General features: G+C 37.0%; 1 protein-coding gene across 1 annotated transcript in view; it reads left to right on the top strand.

The window, feature by feature from the left end:
- Nucleotides 1–16301, top strand: part of atp7a (ATPase copper transporting alpha) — a 44557-nt gene that overhangs the window by 15850 nt on the left and 12406 nt on the right. The window contains exons 3-14 of the mRNA XM_006632628.3: nucleotides 686–1157; nucleotides 1904–2599; nucleotides 3034–3237; nucleotides 4469–4632; nucleotides 4717–4878; nucleotides 5132–5208; nucleotides 5592–5808; nucleotides 7396–7629; nucleotides 8208–8299; nucleotides 9055–9182; nucleotides 9803–9957; nucleotides 11331–11465. Of these exons, the coding sequence (XP_006632691.2) occupies nucleotides 686–1157; nucleotides 1904–2599; nucleotides 3034–3237; nucleotides 4469–4632; nucleotides 4717–4878; nucleotides 5132–5208; nucleotides 5592–5808; nucleotides 7396–7629; nucleotides 8208–8299; nucleotides 9055–9182; nucleotides 9803–9957; nucleotides 11331–11465 (2736 nt within the window). The remainder of the gene's footprint in view (nucleotides 1–685; nucleotides 1158–1903; nucleotides 2600–3033; nucleotides 3238–4468; nucleotides 4633–4716; nucleotides 4879–5131; nucleotides 5209–5591; nucleotides 5809–7395; nucleotides 7630–8207; nucleotides 8300–9054; nucleotides 9183–9802; nucleotides 9958–11330; nucleotides 11466–16301) is intronic.

Raw genomic sequence — 16301 nt, forward strand, 5'->3', positions numbered from 1 at the left:
GAAAAGAAACTTGCCTTGTGTTCTAATTATTTTTAGTATTTTTACACTGGAAAATGAAAGCAGCCAAAAACGCATTTAAACTTTTAAAGGGATTTCACAGGACAATATGTGAACTCTGAAAACATGATCACTGCAGTCAGTGTGATTATTCTAGTAACAGTTGAGAGGAGAACATTCAGCCCATCAAGCCAGTTTTGTTGTTAGTAACTAATTGATCCAAAAATCTCATCCAGTCATTTCCTGAAAGTATCAGCTTTTGCAACATGGTTGAGTTGTTTGCAACACAGGTCTCCTGTTCTCAATTTCATTACTCAGATTCATTAAGAATTTACAGAATTTAGTTCATGGAGTTTTTAAATGCTAGGATAGTTGAAAACATATTTCAGGGACAAAAACATTTTAACATTAAATATGTATTTAATGTTAAAATAAATAAACAAATTTATTATTTGTTGAAGCTACAGTTTTTTTTAACATTTCATTTTCGGTAATCTAAATAGCTACGTTGTGAAGCCCATGTCATCATTCTGTTCTCTCTACAGGTTGTTAGGAAAAATGTGAAAGCATGAAAAGACGTATAAAAAATAAATCCCTTACATTGTGAAGTTAAAATATTCATATGTATAAAGATACATGAACAAAAGTTCAGAAAAAGGTCATTTTTCAGTTAGCTGTTGTTTTACAGGTGTCTTTGGAGCTCAAGGAGGCCACTGTGATATTTGACCCCGGCCTGCAGAGTCCAGATTCTCTGAGAGAGGCCATAGATGACATGGGGTTTGAGGGCAGCATCTCAGAAAAGGACACGGCCATCTCCACGGAAACCAAGTTTCTCTCCCTTCCAGGGTTGCCACCTGAGGTTCTAAAGCAGGCCCAGAAGAAACTGTCGCAGTTAAAAGGTGTTCTTGAAGCCCGGGAAACTCCAGGGCAGAAGGGATTCTCTGTGACACTAATCCCGGCGCTTGTAAATTCAGGTCAGATTGATGAGGTAATTCAGAAACTGACTTTGGACAGAACACCTGAGCCTCTGGAAGAGCCCATGAAAAGCCAGGCTTGCGATGTTATGGTGAAACTGCGGATTGATGGCATGGTTTGTGTGTCATGCACAACCACCATTGAGGGGAAGATTGGAAAACTCAATGGGATACAGAAAATTAAAGGTGATTTTTTTTCATTCTTAATTTACAATTAAACACTTTAGTGATTATAAATGTTTTAAAATAGACATTATAGTATATGTTATGCTTTTTGTTTGAGGACACTTCAGAAAATTTAAAAACTAAAAAATTGTCGAATTTGGTTTGTTATTGTTGTGCAGTATGTCATTGCGCTTATTGTTGAGAAAATTTTCAATTTGAAGTGTCAGCTCCAAACACTAATTCAACTTCAGCTTCTTTGTCCTGAAATGCGACTCATTTTCCTTTGATATACGAAATGCGGTACTAAAAATAGTTAGGCAAGCAACCAGTTCTTTTTGCATTTAAGTACTAAACAAGAGATTGAATATAAGATTCCTACTAGTTTCCCATAAGGTTTTTATTTAGGTTTGTTTCCTAAAGAGCATGTGATTGTTTTTGATTATGATTGTCATGCAATTTCCTCAAGAAACAGTTTTGCTTGCCGTGCTTTACATATTTTCAGCATATCATGTTCAAATTATTTATATCATCATTATTAAATTTGGATATGGGGATTGAAGGTAAGCTGAGGAATCATTACAAAATCAGTCGTTTCTTTAGACAGTTAAAAAATAATGAGAACTACATCCTAGTTTTGTTAAAAGTGTAGCCTGAAGCAAAAACTTTCAGTTCAGTAGTTCATAGAAATATTTTGTGCAAAACTGTTCCATTGACTGCTGTGGTTGCTAAGAAGCAAAAAAACAAGTCATTTTTGTTTTTCTTCTTAGTTTCCTTGGATTCTCAGGAAGCAGCTGTGCTTTATCAACCCCACCTCATCACGGTAGATGAAATCGTGAACCAGATAGGCTTGGCTGGTTTCAAAGCCTTTGTCAGGAGCAAGCCCCGTCCACTTAAGCTGTCGCTCAGTGAAGTGGAGCGTCTTGTCAGCACTCCTTCCTCGGACCATGCACCCTTCGAATCCAAAGCAGAGAGCGCAATGGTCCTGTTCGGTGTCCGCGGGATGCACTGCAATTCTTGTGTCATCAACATCCAGAGCAACATAGCCAAACTTCCAGGAGTGCTGAGCGTGGAGGTGTGTTTGGAAAAGGAGAGTGCTTTAATTCACTATAACCCTGGACTCATCTCTGTGAATCAGCTCAGAAGTGCCATCGAGTCCCTCCCACCAGGAAACTTTAAGGTGGAAACTGACTGTGATGGCTCCCCTGCATCCACATCCCTGCCCCAGGCCACTACCCCTAACAGCAAGCCCCTCATGCCAGTGTGTGTGATCCACATTGAGGGGATGACCTGTGGCTCTTGCGTGCAGTCCATCGAAGCCATGCTGTCTCAGCGAGAGGGAGTGAAGTCTGCGCAGGTGTCACTGGCCAACCACAGTGGGACATTTGAATATGACCCTCTGCTGACAAACCCAGAGGAGTTAAGGAAAGCCGTAGAGGATATGGGCTTTGATGCTTTTCTCCCTGGTAAAGACTTTTCTTTGACTTTTTGTGCAGTGGGATAGAATGAAAAAATATGACTAGTAACAGTGAGGATTAAAGGATTACTACTTGCAGGATGGAGTGTCTAGGAATGAATAGATCTAACTCTGCTTTGAAGTTGAACTGAAAGCTATATATAGTTCTAGATTATGTTAGTGTTCATGATAAAATTTTAAATTACCATTACCTTAGATGTTTTAAAACTCTAGGAAATGTTAAGTAGGTGTAATCAGTTCAAATGATTGGAATGTATGGTGGACAGACTTCATGTAATACCTATATTATTGCAAAACTATCTCTTTTTCTGCTGTTGAAATTCAGAATCCTTAAGGGTTAAAATCCAGAAGCCTCTGTTTGAAGTTTATGTAATGTGTTTCTGTATTTTTGATTAAAACCATGCTTAACCCTTTGAACTTTAGAGACAAATTCATTAGTGGAGCCCTTTGAACCGATAACCCCCAGCAGAGCATTGCTCAGAGACGGGGATGAGGAGAAGGACTCCAGGGCCACACAAGGCGCCAAAGGAGGGTCACAAACTCCAATGAAGTGCTTCATCCAGATCGGCGGAATGACTTGTGCCTCCTGCGTAGCCAACATTGAGAGGAATCTAAAAAATGAGCACGGTAAGGCCAGGATTCGCAGTTTCCCACTAGTTAGGTACCTGTTTTCATAGTTAGTCGATGTCAATTTAACGTTCTTGGAAAACATCTTGTAACACGAGTTTAGAATACAAAACTCTAATAATGTTATTTGTTACATGTATTACCAGTCTTTGACATGGAATATTTGGTTGGTTTGCAGAAATGATGGATGAAATGCACTTATTACTTTTGTGAAGTATAATACACTAGTGGAAGCAAATAAAACAGTTAAAAATAAATATAGGAATTGTAATTTTGCAGGCTGAGGTAGGTGACAATGGAGACGCTTCTAAGAATCTAGACCAATTGGGTAGCTCCCCAAATACTCCTCTAAATAATTCACCTAAATAATTGAGTTCTGGGTAAATGATTACGAGTGCCAAAAGTGTAGGATAAAAGACAGAACAGAGATAGAAGGGAGGAGAACTTTAACATGTTTAAATACCAGATAGGAAATAAGTATTTGAATCTTGCTAAGAGAGCATGCTATTCTGTGTTTTTTAAGGAAGCTCTGATTTCCTGAGTGAAGAATCTCTCAGTTAAAAACAGCCTCTCCTGATTATCGGTTGCATTTTAGAATAGGGAGACAGATTCCTCTTCATTTTATGGCATCTGGGTCTACAGATAGAGAGATTTAACCACAGGTTGTTTGATTATTAGTTTAGAAGGCAGCTTATTTCTTCTTTAGGGCTTTGTAGGCATTATGAGTTTGAATACCTGGTAGCAATGTGGGTTTTTTCTTTGTGGTCCCTGGGGCACTTTGTTTTTTAAAGTTGTAAATAGTGTAACTTGTGTGTTGTATTTTTTGTTATATTTAGTTTAGTTTGTAAATTACCTGAATTCTTAGTCTTTTCACAAAAGCTGTGCCAGAGAACAAATAATTCACATGCCTCTAACTACACCAACTGCTCAGATATATTCTGGGCAACATATTTATAAGCTGAGGGTTATGATAATTTATTTTACCTATTGATTGATCTGCACAGTCATTTCCTGATTTTCTCCATTTTTGTGACCCCTCATTTGTAACAATATATACTTCGGAAAACTGAAGCTCTGGTTTTAAAATTTACATAATGGCAAATCTCTTGAGTTCTTGTTGTTAAAAAGTGTTATTGGATGTGAAAGAAATTGTGGTCTTTTAGCTAGTCTGAACAATGTTTTTTTTTTACAGCTAGTAGTAACTACTTTCTCTGCTTTGTTTTTTCAAAAGGAATTTATTCTGTTCTGGTGGCGTTAATGGCTGGAAAAGCGGAAGTGCGGTTTAATCCTGAAGTCATCGACCCTCCAGAGATTGCCGAGCTAATCAAAGATATGGGCTTCACAGCATCTGTTATCGAGAACTATGATGAATCAGATGGCAGCGTGGAGCTTGTTGTGAGAGTCTTTTATTCATCTAATTTATAATGTTTGGCCTTTCTTGACTTTATTTGATTTACTTTAATTCGGTCTTTTTAACAGATTAAAGGAATGACCTGTGCCTCCTGTGTCCACAAAATAGAATCCACTTTAATGAAAACCAAAGGAATAGATTATGCCTCAGTTGCACTTGCAACAAACAAAGCACACGTGAAATATGACCCAGAAGTGACTGGACCACGTGACATTATTAAGTTAATAGGGGTGAGTGCTTCTCCTGTCCTTTCTTGGTTTGCTAATGCTGTCATGATCCCCTTGACTAGCACAGTATGATTTGCTTTACATGTTTTAGACATTTCAGGCAGTTGTGGCTTCTTGCAGATCATGCATTGTAGCGCAGAATTTTGTGAACATCCAATTATGTTATTACAGAGTAAAATGTTGCAAAGTAAAATATGAACCTTTTGTAATATTATGTAAGACATTTGGATATAGATGTTCTATTTTCAATTTACAGGATTTGGGATTTGAGGCTTCATTAGTGAGGAAAGATCAATCAGCAAGTCATCTAGACCACAGTCAAGAAATAAGACAGTAAGTTAGATGAATCCACGGTAAAGCTCATCTGTTATTTTTAAGTTGTCTTGCTTTGGTATTTAACTCTATTATTGTTGTTTTATACATGTCTTTAATTTTCTTTAAGATTATTCAAAAGCAGTAAAATTGGGTGTGGTTTATCACTATTGTTGCCTTACTCTATTTAAATAATCAAGAATTTTGATCAAACAGGATAGGTGTTTTTTTGTAGAGTGAGATGTTGAATATAATCAGAAATGCCCCCTATTGATTCATTATTATTGACTATAGACTTTCATGTACTAGATGTTAAACCGATGGATGTTTGATTCCTGAGTCACTATGTTTGGAATGTTACTGTGTGATTTGATATGATTTGATATGGTTTTTATTTGTCTTAGATGGAGGAGGTCCTTCTTCATAAGCCTAATATTCTGTGTTCCTGTGATGGGGATGATGATCTATATGATAATCATGGACCATCAGGTCCTTAGTGACAGTCACCACAATGTCAGTGACATTGAGAAGTACCACTCCACTATGTTTCTGGAGAAGCAGGTCCTGCCTGGTCTCTCAATCATGAATTTAATCTCTTTCCTCTTCTGTGTTCCTGTACAGGTAAGAGAATCAGTCTTAAAGAACTGGAATTAATTGTTAAAACATCCATCACAGACAAAATGCAGGTGGGCAAGCTTTCACCATTAAAGGTCCTAAACCGTGGAATGCAATGCCATCATTTGTACGGGATTGTCCCATTGTTGCCATTATTAAGTAAGACTGAAAACATCTCCTTACAACTTGGCTTTTTAAATTGTTGCATTTTTCATATTTATATACATGTTTTCAGAATGGATTTTTTTTATCCTTTACAATTTTTTATGATATGTTTTTGTACTCTGTATGTTCTGCTGTGTGGCAACCAATATGCTTTACATCTGTGCTCATTAAAAAGCATCATAATCTGAAAAACACTCCTTAAAACATTTAATGATTATTGTATGCCAAAACATTTCTGCCAAACCTGAAATTGGTAGGTACACATTTGAATGTTAAAGGGGAACTGCAATGGTATTTTTATATTATGGGGTTAGAAAGAATCAAGATTGATGAGTGCATTCCAAACTACAATAAAAGGTAAATTTGAGGTTTTACAACTTGCTGTGTACATTTAAATCACAGAATAGACTAACCAGGTATTCGCAGCATCATCGTTTCAGAGCGAGGCAACAACATTTCTGGTGGGAAATGTAATAGGTGGCCTTATTACATTGTAAAGAAGCAGGCGTGTGAATACATCTATTTTAATCCAATTGAAATATTGCTTTTCAACTTTGAGATGCTTTTGACAACAAATACTACTTACTTGTTAACTCTGCATGAAGATCACTTTGGAACGTTTCTATGGTGAGATGTCTGCTCCACAACCTGTACTTATTTGGTCGTACATCACATTACATTAGTCATTACAGTGATTAGTGAGCAAGAAGGGTTGCATCACGTCACAAAACTCAAATGCAACAACATGGCAGCTTACAGAGTTCATTTTTTTGTAATTTGTATTTATAAATTGAATTCGAAATTTGTAATTTTTTTCTTTAACATCAATTAATTTATTTTGTTACTGAGATTTCATAACCAGTCCAAGAAATTAGGACTGCAGTTCCCCTTTAAATCAGTGCCTTTAGTACACCTTTAAAAGAGTGCAGTTTTCCTTTCAAAGTATGGGGAAAGGCAGAAAGACATTTGATAAGCCCCTTCTGTAACCACTTAAACACCTACAATGTTTGCTTACTGGGCTGAAGAACAAACATGCTTTCTTAGCAAAGAAGTGTAAAAATGTATAAGTTTCCTATGGTGTATTGTAAATATTTTCTTCATTTAGGTCTTTCCTTTCGTGTGTAGTTCCATTTTATGCAAATATATCTGCTTTGTTTTATATTTTTAATTGAACATTTTACAGTAGCCAGTCTAGTATACGATAAGATTTTTTTTTAAAAAAACAAGATTTTAAAATGTTTGAAGCAAACTTTACATGGCTTATCACCTATGCTAAAAAGATGCTTATGTTATTTTTAAAGTTATTATATCAACAAGGACTTGTAACATTACTTCAGAAAATACATTTTTAAAGCAGTTTGTTTGCATATGCAGTTTGTTTTCTTAGTCGAAAATTATTATATGAAATGTTCTTCTATTTTTCTACAGTTTGTGGGAGGCAGATATTTCTACATTCAAGCATATAAAGCAGTAAAGCACAAGACAGCCAACATGGACGTGCTGATCGTCCTCGCTACCTCCATTGCCTTTGCATACTCCCTGGTGATACTCCTTGTTGCCATGATTGAAAAGGCCAAAGTGAACCCCATAACCTTTTTTGACACTCCTCCAATGCTTTTTGTATTCATTTCACTGGGGAGGTGGATGGAGCAAATAGCAAAGGTATTACTGTTTGTTTTTATTGAGAAGTATGAGTTGGGCCAACAGAGGTCCACTTGTCTGCTACATTGTCTACCAACAGAAAGCTAGCAGTTCAGAATTATAGGTGTTAAACTCTTCTACAGGTTGCATTAAAAGAAACACCTGTTATTCCAGTTGACAGACTATAATACTTCTTTGTGATGGTGTACAGAGAGAAGTTTTTCAAATACTCTCACTTGGAGCTAATCAACTGTGATGAATAACACAGAATTTGAACTAAATTAAATATCAACTGTGGCCTATGCTTTAATTGCAAACAAAGGAACCATTACAAGACACATAGCTCATTAAGTTAGGAGTTAATTTATATTTTTAATTTTAGAACTTGGGTTACTAACAAGAATAGGCCATTTAGTTTGCTAGTAGTTTAAGAATATATTACCTCTCTTAAAATGGTTGATTTACATTTTGACTTAACACAAACCTCTTACCAGATGAGCTTTGTGGAATTAGAGAACTAAGAAATAAGAACTGAAAACATGGGAGTGTGGCTGCAGCAGAATAGATATAACCTCTTTTCTCTGCTTTCATTTTTTCAGAGTAAAACTTCAGAGGCCTTATCAAAGTTGATGTCCCTGCAGGCTACAGAAGCTACTGTTGTCACGTTGAATGAAGACATGTCTGTGTTGAGGTATCATTCTTTATATTGTCATTGGAAGATTAATATTTTGAATTTCACAGTTCAGTCTGTGTGCAATAAACAAAGAAAATATTGCAATGTAACAAAATCTGATAAGTACTTGGCATTGTAACTGGGTATTAAACACATACATACTAAAAACTTTGCTCCCTTTATGCGGTGGTGTACACGCTTAAATAGACATCAACTGTTAGGATTAGTTAATAATTAATGAATAGTTTAACAATTTTAGCAGTAATCTTGAGTCCATCTTGTGGGAGTAATCATGTGCAAATCTTGAGCATCACTTATTTAGAGTTCTGATCATCAAGGCCAAGTTCAAATGTATTTTGTTAGTCATAGTATAATATGCAAATTAGAATATAGTTGAAAGTACTACTGTATAGCATTATGGTGTTCACATCAAAAGGCAAAAGAAGCTATTAAGTCAATAATGGAACAATTATTGTGGCACCGAATTATAAGAAAAAAATCACTAGTGACTTGAATTCTCTTTTGTAAAACCAACCCTTGAAGTTGGAATGCATTACTTGTGCTAACAATTATTTTTTATATCACAATGTTGCACACAGTGTCAATATTTTCTGATACATGTAGGCGACAAGTTTCTAATCAGTGATTCTCTTAAACAGTTCCAAATTACTGAGCCCCTTTAATAATTTTTTATGCCAGGACCTTGTTCTTAACTAGAATTCGCTCATTGGATATGACCCTTGTTTGTTGTCTGGTTTGTGTCCTGTCGTCAGTGAGGAACAGATTGATGTTGAGCTGGTGCATCGTGGGGACATTGTCAAAGTGGTTCCTGGGGGCAAATTCCCAGTGGATGGACGGGTTATTGAAGGCCATTCCATGGCAGACGAGTCTCTTATTACAGGTATGGATTATAGGATTATAGGATGACCTTTTGGTTATGGTTTGCTGCAGTGTTTGAATGCATGCAAATTTTAACAATGCATGTTTAAATTGTACTGATTTTAAATGTTAAAATTATAGTGATGTGAAGAGCTAATAGCTGTTTTCAATTTCTAATACATGCTTAATTCATGTTTCTAATACATGTCTTATGGCATGCTACAACCAGATGCACTCATCAGCCATTATATTGCCTCAAAGTTATTAATTGTATGAATAATCTAGGATATTTTATAAAAGGCTAAATGTCTAAAAACGTTGCTTTTAAAGACATTAAGAAAAATAATACTGTATAGTGATCCTTTAGATTTTCATAAAAAGATATACATGTTTTATTGTGGCTAAATTGCAAGATTTGCATTTCTTCATTTTATTATAATTGTGGAAATATAATACAAGTTTTGTTTTCAGCTTTTGTATTGCTGTGATCAGTGTTAAGTGTTCTGTAGCTGTTGTTAATAATCTTGTTTTTTTCTTATTAGTGACTGTCCAGCATTAGATTCACTTATTTTTGAAGTTTTTGTATTGTTTTATGTTTGTTTTCCTTTGTGTTGATGATCTGCTGCCTTTTTTCATTACCAGGGGAAGCCATGCCTGTGACAAAGAAACCAGGCAGCTCTGTAATTGCTGGCTCCATCAACCAGAATGGCTCCCTGCTCATCCAGGCCACACACGTGGGAGCAGACACTACCCTGTCCCAGATTGTCAAGCTTGTGGAGGAAGCACAGACCTCCAAGGTTCTCTTTGTTTTTTGTTGAGTGTTTTTTTTAACTCAAGCAACAACTCCTATGTCCAACTTCCTGTCTAAAGTTAGAGCAGGAATTGACAAGAAAACAAATCATTATTGGAAACACTATGAGTGCCCAAGTAGAAATAATTTGCTTAGCAGATGCCCTTATCAAGGGAAATTTACAATTCACATGACATTAAGTAATGTGACGTACTTTCTTGGTGGGTATCCTTTTATATGCGTTTCTGTGTAAAAATACTCAAAGTCAGATGAAGACACGGTACTCTTTTTTTACAGTGGGTAGAAAAAGAAATCAAAACCAAATACAAGTTCTCTCTAAGCTTCTTCCTCACTCCCACTCTATAAGCACAGGCGAGCAGCTAAGCCGATTAGCAGTGTTTCTCTCAGACCAAGATCTCTTCAAAATGTACTCAAAAAAAACATCAAGCTTCATGGGATCATCAATTAATAACTTGCTCACTCCCTTGTTCTGCTGGTGCACTGCTAAACGGAGACTTTTTGTACTGATAACTGGTCTTCGCAAGCTATAAAATAGAATAATACACAAAGGTAGTAATATAATGACAACATTTTTACTGAAAAATTAAACAAACTCTAATTCTACTATCAGAAAAGATTTTTTTTTAAATATGAAGTAAAAACACAGTGAGAGGCAATAAAATGCAGTTGATCTATAAGGAAATTGTCTCAAGTCACTTTTTTCACCAGTTTGAACCAAAATAAAGGATTAGGGAATGTTTAGATGTGTAGTAAAAAGGTTTTCCTCATGCTTGTTTTTGAATTGGTGACAACTGTGCAACTAACGCAACAGTGCAAAAATGGTGTAGAATGTAATTCAAGCCAAAGATGTCAAGATATATGTGCATTGTGCATCCCTGTCGATCGGTGAATTTGTCATGAGTTCTATCATCCTTCTGCAAGATGCCGTGACTGACAAATGTTTAAGTTGGTATTTGATTTGGTAAATGCTGGAATGATTCAAAAGTTTTAACATATCATTTTAATGTCCATCAAGCAACAATATATTCACTCTAAACTGTTGATGACTAGTAGTATTATTAATATAAGAGCATTTGTACAAAACTATAAACACTATCATTTTGGTAGAGGAGGAGTGATGGTGCGAATGTTGTTAATGTTGAGATGCAATCAGAATTATTGGGTAGTCTCATTACTCAGTTCAATATGGACAGCATCATGCAACCAATCTTCCATTCAGCACTGTAAACAGCTTATTTTTTCAGTACTACCTTCAAGCACATTACAGGTATTTTATCTGCACAAGAAACTTTTTTTAAAGTAAGGGGTCGAATAAATAATACTGATGTAGTGTGACGATTTGATCTTTCTCTTGCACAGGCACCTATTCAGCAGTATGCAGACAAAATCAGTGGATATTTTGTTCCCTTCATCGTTGCGGTGTCGGTCCTAACCTTGTTTGCCTGGATTGTGATTGGATTTGTAAAGTTTGAGCTGGTAGAAAAATATTTTCCAGTAAGTGAAATTTATTTTTTTTCTGAATTCTATATTCCTATATATATGCTATGTGTATGCTATATATATATATGCTATACTCCTCTATATATTTTTATTTAGAGCCATTGTTGTTCATTTAAAATTATTAACCAAACGTCACTATTTCCTGTGTTTTTGTTATATAACAAAAGTAGTTTCTAACCCAGTTAAAATGTAGCATTACAAAAACAGAAAATTATATACAATTGCTATGTACTAAAAAAAGATCTAGTGTAACTTGCCTTAGCTCATAAAAACCATAAATATCTTGTGACATAATGAAAAGTATTTGCTTAAAGGCAGGCAATATAATAATTGTTAGACCGTTTTCTCAGTAAATCATACGACTCTGGTAAATCAAGCTGGAGATTTCTTTTGTGCAATAAACAAAGGAGGACAGACTAAGTTAACAGGTTAACCTCGTCTCTCACTCACTTTCCTAAGGACAGCAACAGGCTTTTATTCTTGAAGATGAGCAACATTTTCATACAAAAACATAGATTTATGATTGGTCAGTAGCAGTTTCTTACCATGTAAGAAAGGTCAGAAAGTTACAGTTACAGTGGGTATAGAAAGTCACCACCCCCTTTCAAAATATGTCCGTTTTGTTGTATGACTCTCTGAAATTAAATACGGATTAGTTTTTTTCCATTTTTATCTATACACAGTAACCCACAAGTGAAAATAAAATTCTGAAACATCCTGAAAATGTATGAATATTACAACAGTAAAATACGTTATTTGGATAAGTGAACACCCCCCTTACAATTACATTTGTAGACTTGCTCAGGTATAACCAATCACATTACAGATCACACAACAAACTAATTAGCTCCCACCTGTGATCAATTGTGGTGGTTGTGATTAGTTCACAATAAAAGCAGCTGTTTCTAGAGGATTCCACTGCTTGGAAATGCATTTCAAAACAATGAATCCAGTGTGGGCGGAAAGGTGCTTTCAAAAGAACTTCAAAATAAGTTGTGGAAAGGCACAAGATTTCAAAGGCTTTAAGTATACCATGGAGCACAGTCAAGACCATCATTACGAAGTGGAAGACGTATAGCACCACCCAGATCTTGCCTAGATCAGGCTGTCCCTCCAAACTGTATGACCAAGCAAGAAGGAGACTGATCAGAAAGGCTACTAAGAGGCCTATGGCAACTTTGAATGCGTTACAGGCCTTGATGGAAAAGACTGGTCATTGTGTGCATGTGACAATATCACAAGTGCATCACAAATCTGGCCTTTATGGGAGGATGGCAAGAAAAAAGCAACTCCTTAAAAAAAGCCACATCAAGTCTCGTTTATGTTTTGCTAAAAAGCACCTTAAAGATTCTGTGGCCAAGTGACAAAAGCTGTTGTGGTCAGTTAATACCAAGATCGAACTTTTTGGCCTGAATGCAAAACGGTACGGCTGGCAAAAACCCAATATATCCTACCAACCAAAGAACACCATTCCTACAGTAAAGCATGGTGGTGGCAGCATCCTGTTGTGGGGTTTCTCTTCAGCTGGAACTGGGACACTTGTCAGGATAGAAGAGAAGATGGATGGTGCAAAATACAGGCAAATTCTTGAAGAAAACCTGCAGCCCTCAGCCAGTAAGTTGAAAATGGGAAGATGGCTCACCTTATAACATGACAATGACCCAAAGCAACTGTACAATGGCTGAAGGACAGGAAGGTGAATGTCCTTGAGTGGCCTAGTCAGAGCCCCAACCTAAATCCAACCAAAAATCTTTGGAATGAGATGAAGAGGGCAGTCCATCAACAGTCACCACACAGTTTGCCTGAACTTGAGACAGCTCTGTAAGGAAGAAATATATGGGCAAATATTCCTCCCTCTAGGTATCCAAACAGATTCAAGGCTGTAATTCAAGCAAAAGGTGTTTCCACCAAGTATTAACTCAGGGGAGTGTTCTCTTATCCAAACCAGTTATTCTATTTTTTATTTTTATTTTGCTTTCTTTTTTCACTTGGATGTTGCAAGGTACAATTTGTAAATAAAGCTGGAAAAAATCTGATTTTATTTGTCTTCTTTTTGGGCTTTAGTGCAAAAAAAGGCGAACATTTTGAAAGGGGGAGGTGACTTTTTATACTGTAGGTCATCCTTGGACAAATAACAAAGACTCTAATTAGCTAAGACTCTATTCCCTTTCATGTCACCAATCATAGCAGTAGCATATAGCAGTAGTTCTCAAACTTTATGGACCAAGTACCACCCCTGATCAAACCAAAGCATCCAAGTACCACCTACAAGTCATCTTCTCATAGGAACCCCAGAAGATCTCAATGACTAACATGAGCGTGCGTGTGCGCACACACTCACATACACATATAATAAATATTATTGTAAAACTTTATTTGATATAGCGCCTTTAAAGGTGGCTTCTCAAAGCACGTTACAGAATGACAAAAGGAACAACAACAACAATTAAAAATAATAAAAAAGCCCCATTTCATTGAGAGGGGTGAGCCTGTTTAGTCGAGCAAAGCAGATGTGAATTCATTGGTCGAGCCTTGATACAATTCACAACAGAGTCTAACGGATTTTAAATCGTCAGGCATTTTTTTGATGACCAAGGCCTTGCGGTGGATGCTGCAGTTCATATCTGGAGCAATCTCTCTAATTCTTGCAACTACACCGCTGTTTCAGCTTGTCATCTCTCTAGCACCATCTGTACAAACTCCGATGCATTTTATCCAGTCGATGCCATTCTATTCGATAAATTCTTTCAGAAGCTGAAATATGTGCTCTCCTGTAGTTCCTGTTGGTAGCGGCATACAGAACAGAAAGTCCTCATGGGACATGCCCTCAAACTCGTATCGAACGTAAACGCACAAATTGGCCAAATCAACGATATTTATAGACTCATCTAATTGCAGTGAAAAGCATTTGCTCATCTTAACGCACTCTATCAGCGTACTTTTACATCATCCGCCACATCAATAATTCTATGAGTGACTGTGCCTTTCGGAGGGGGCAGCAGGTTGAGCTGTTCAGCAGCTTTTTCTCCACACATAATATGTGTCAGCTCTTTGGCAACAGTAAAGTTCTTCATAAGTAGTGTGGGGCTTACCTACTTTAGCAATCCGCAAGCTTGCATTTGTCCCCATTTTCATTTCAGGAGTTTGTCTCAGAAGTTAAAAGAAGTTTTTATTTCATGCGCATGGGAGCGAAACACAGTGAGGCTTGGTGTATTTTTCTCAAATTAACCTAGAACAGTTCTTAAATATTTTTCTGTTATCTATCATGCTTTCCTGTACTCACAAGATTGCCAGCGTTCATAATACGCATTTCTATGCTTTCCTGTGCTTACAACATTGGCATTGGTCCAAAATCACACACATTCTCCTACCTCCCTATTTGCTGGAGATAACTTTTTTTTTAAATACAATTGGTCACTAACGTTCATAGCACACATTCCTATACAATGGTATAGAATTACATTGTAGCTCTTGTGTCCACTCAAGTAGTAGCGCGCGCTGTATCATCGTACGTAGGCTGCGTATTTGAAACAAACTAATTTTATTAAAATAGAAAATATGAACACAACAAAGTTTCGGGGTCATATGGCGTACCGTCTGGCGGCCCTCCGCGTACCACAACTGGTAACACGTACCACAGTTTGAGAACCACTGACATATAGGATATCTGCGTTACACTTCCACTCAAGAGACCTTGAAGAAACCTGGTCAGCTAGGAGTGTACAAAACTGTAAAACCGTTCTTGAGGACCTCATTCTTAACATCTAATAGGCATGGGTTCTGTCATATTGAATATTTTTAATATTTCTAAAAGATATTTAACTTTGTACAAATATCACCCTGCAACTCACAACTGGCAACCCACTGAAGCTCAGCAGGTGTGAGCCTGGTCAGTACCTGGATGGGAGACCTCCTGGGAAAAACTAAGGTTGCTGCTGGAAGAGGTGTTAGCGGGGCCAGCAGGGGGTGCTCACCCTGCGGTCTATGTGGGTCCTAATGCCCCAGTATAGTGACAGGGACACTATACTGTAAAACAGGCGCCGTCCTTTGGATGAGACGTAAAACCGAGGTCCTGACTCTCTGTGGTCATTAAAAATCCCAGGGCGTTTCTCGAAAAGAGTAGGGGTGTAACCCCGGCGTCCTGGCCAAATTTCCCATTGGCCCTTCCCAATCATAGCCTCCTAATAATACCCCTCTATGAATTGGCTACATTACTCTGCTCTCCTCCCCACTGATAGCTGATGTGTGGTGAGCGTTCTGGCGCACTATGGCTGCCGTCGCATCATCCAGGTGGATGCTGCACATCGGTGGTGGTGGAGGGGATCCCCATTACCTGTGAAGCGCTTTGAGTGGAGTGTCCAGAAAAGAGCTATATAAATGTAAGCTATTATTATTATTATTTATACTTTAAAGCAGCAAGGCCAGTTGTTGGAATCGCAAGCAAAACTTTCAAAAGAAATTAAAGACCAAGGAAAATTATTTCACAGGCTTGTCTTCTGAAGATATCCAGCAAGCAAAAAGGCAAATCATCTGGAAATGGTTATTCAGACATTTTTGGTAATTGTCATCTTTTTTTCTAATATGATAGATATTCATATTTCAGCTAAAATCTCACTCTAAGATTATCCATTTAAGAAGTCTGCACTTACATCTGTATTCTTACAACTCAACTGTTTTAGCTACAAGCCATTCTCATTGTTGAATGTTGAATTAAATACAGTGCCCTCCAGAATTATTGGCGCCCTTGGTAAAGATGAGCAAAAAAGGCTATGAAAAATGTCTTTGTTGTTTATCAGCTTGATCTTACACTGAAAGTATGAGAGAAATCTA

This window comes from Lepisosteus oculatus, chromosome 8, assembly GCF_040954835.1.
Source record: "Lepisosteus oculatus isolate fLepOcu1 chromosome 8, fLepOcu1.hap2, whole genome shotgun sequence".
Classification (NCBI taxonomy): Eukaryota; Metazoa; Chordata; class Actinopteri; order Semionotiformes; family Lepisosteidae; genus Lepisosteus; species Lepisosteus oculatus.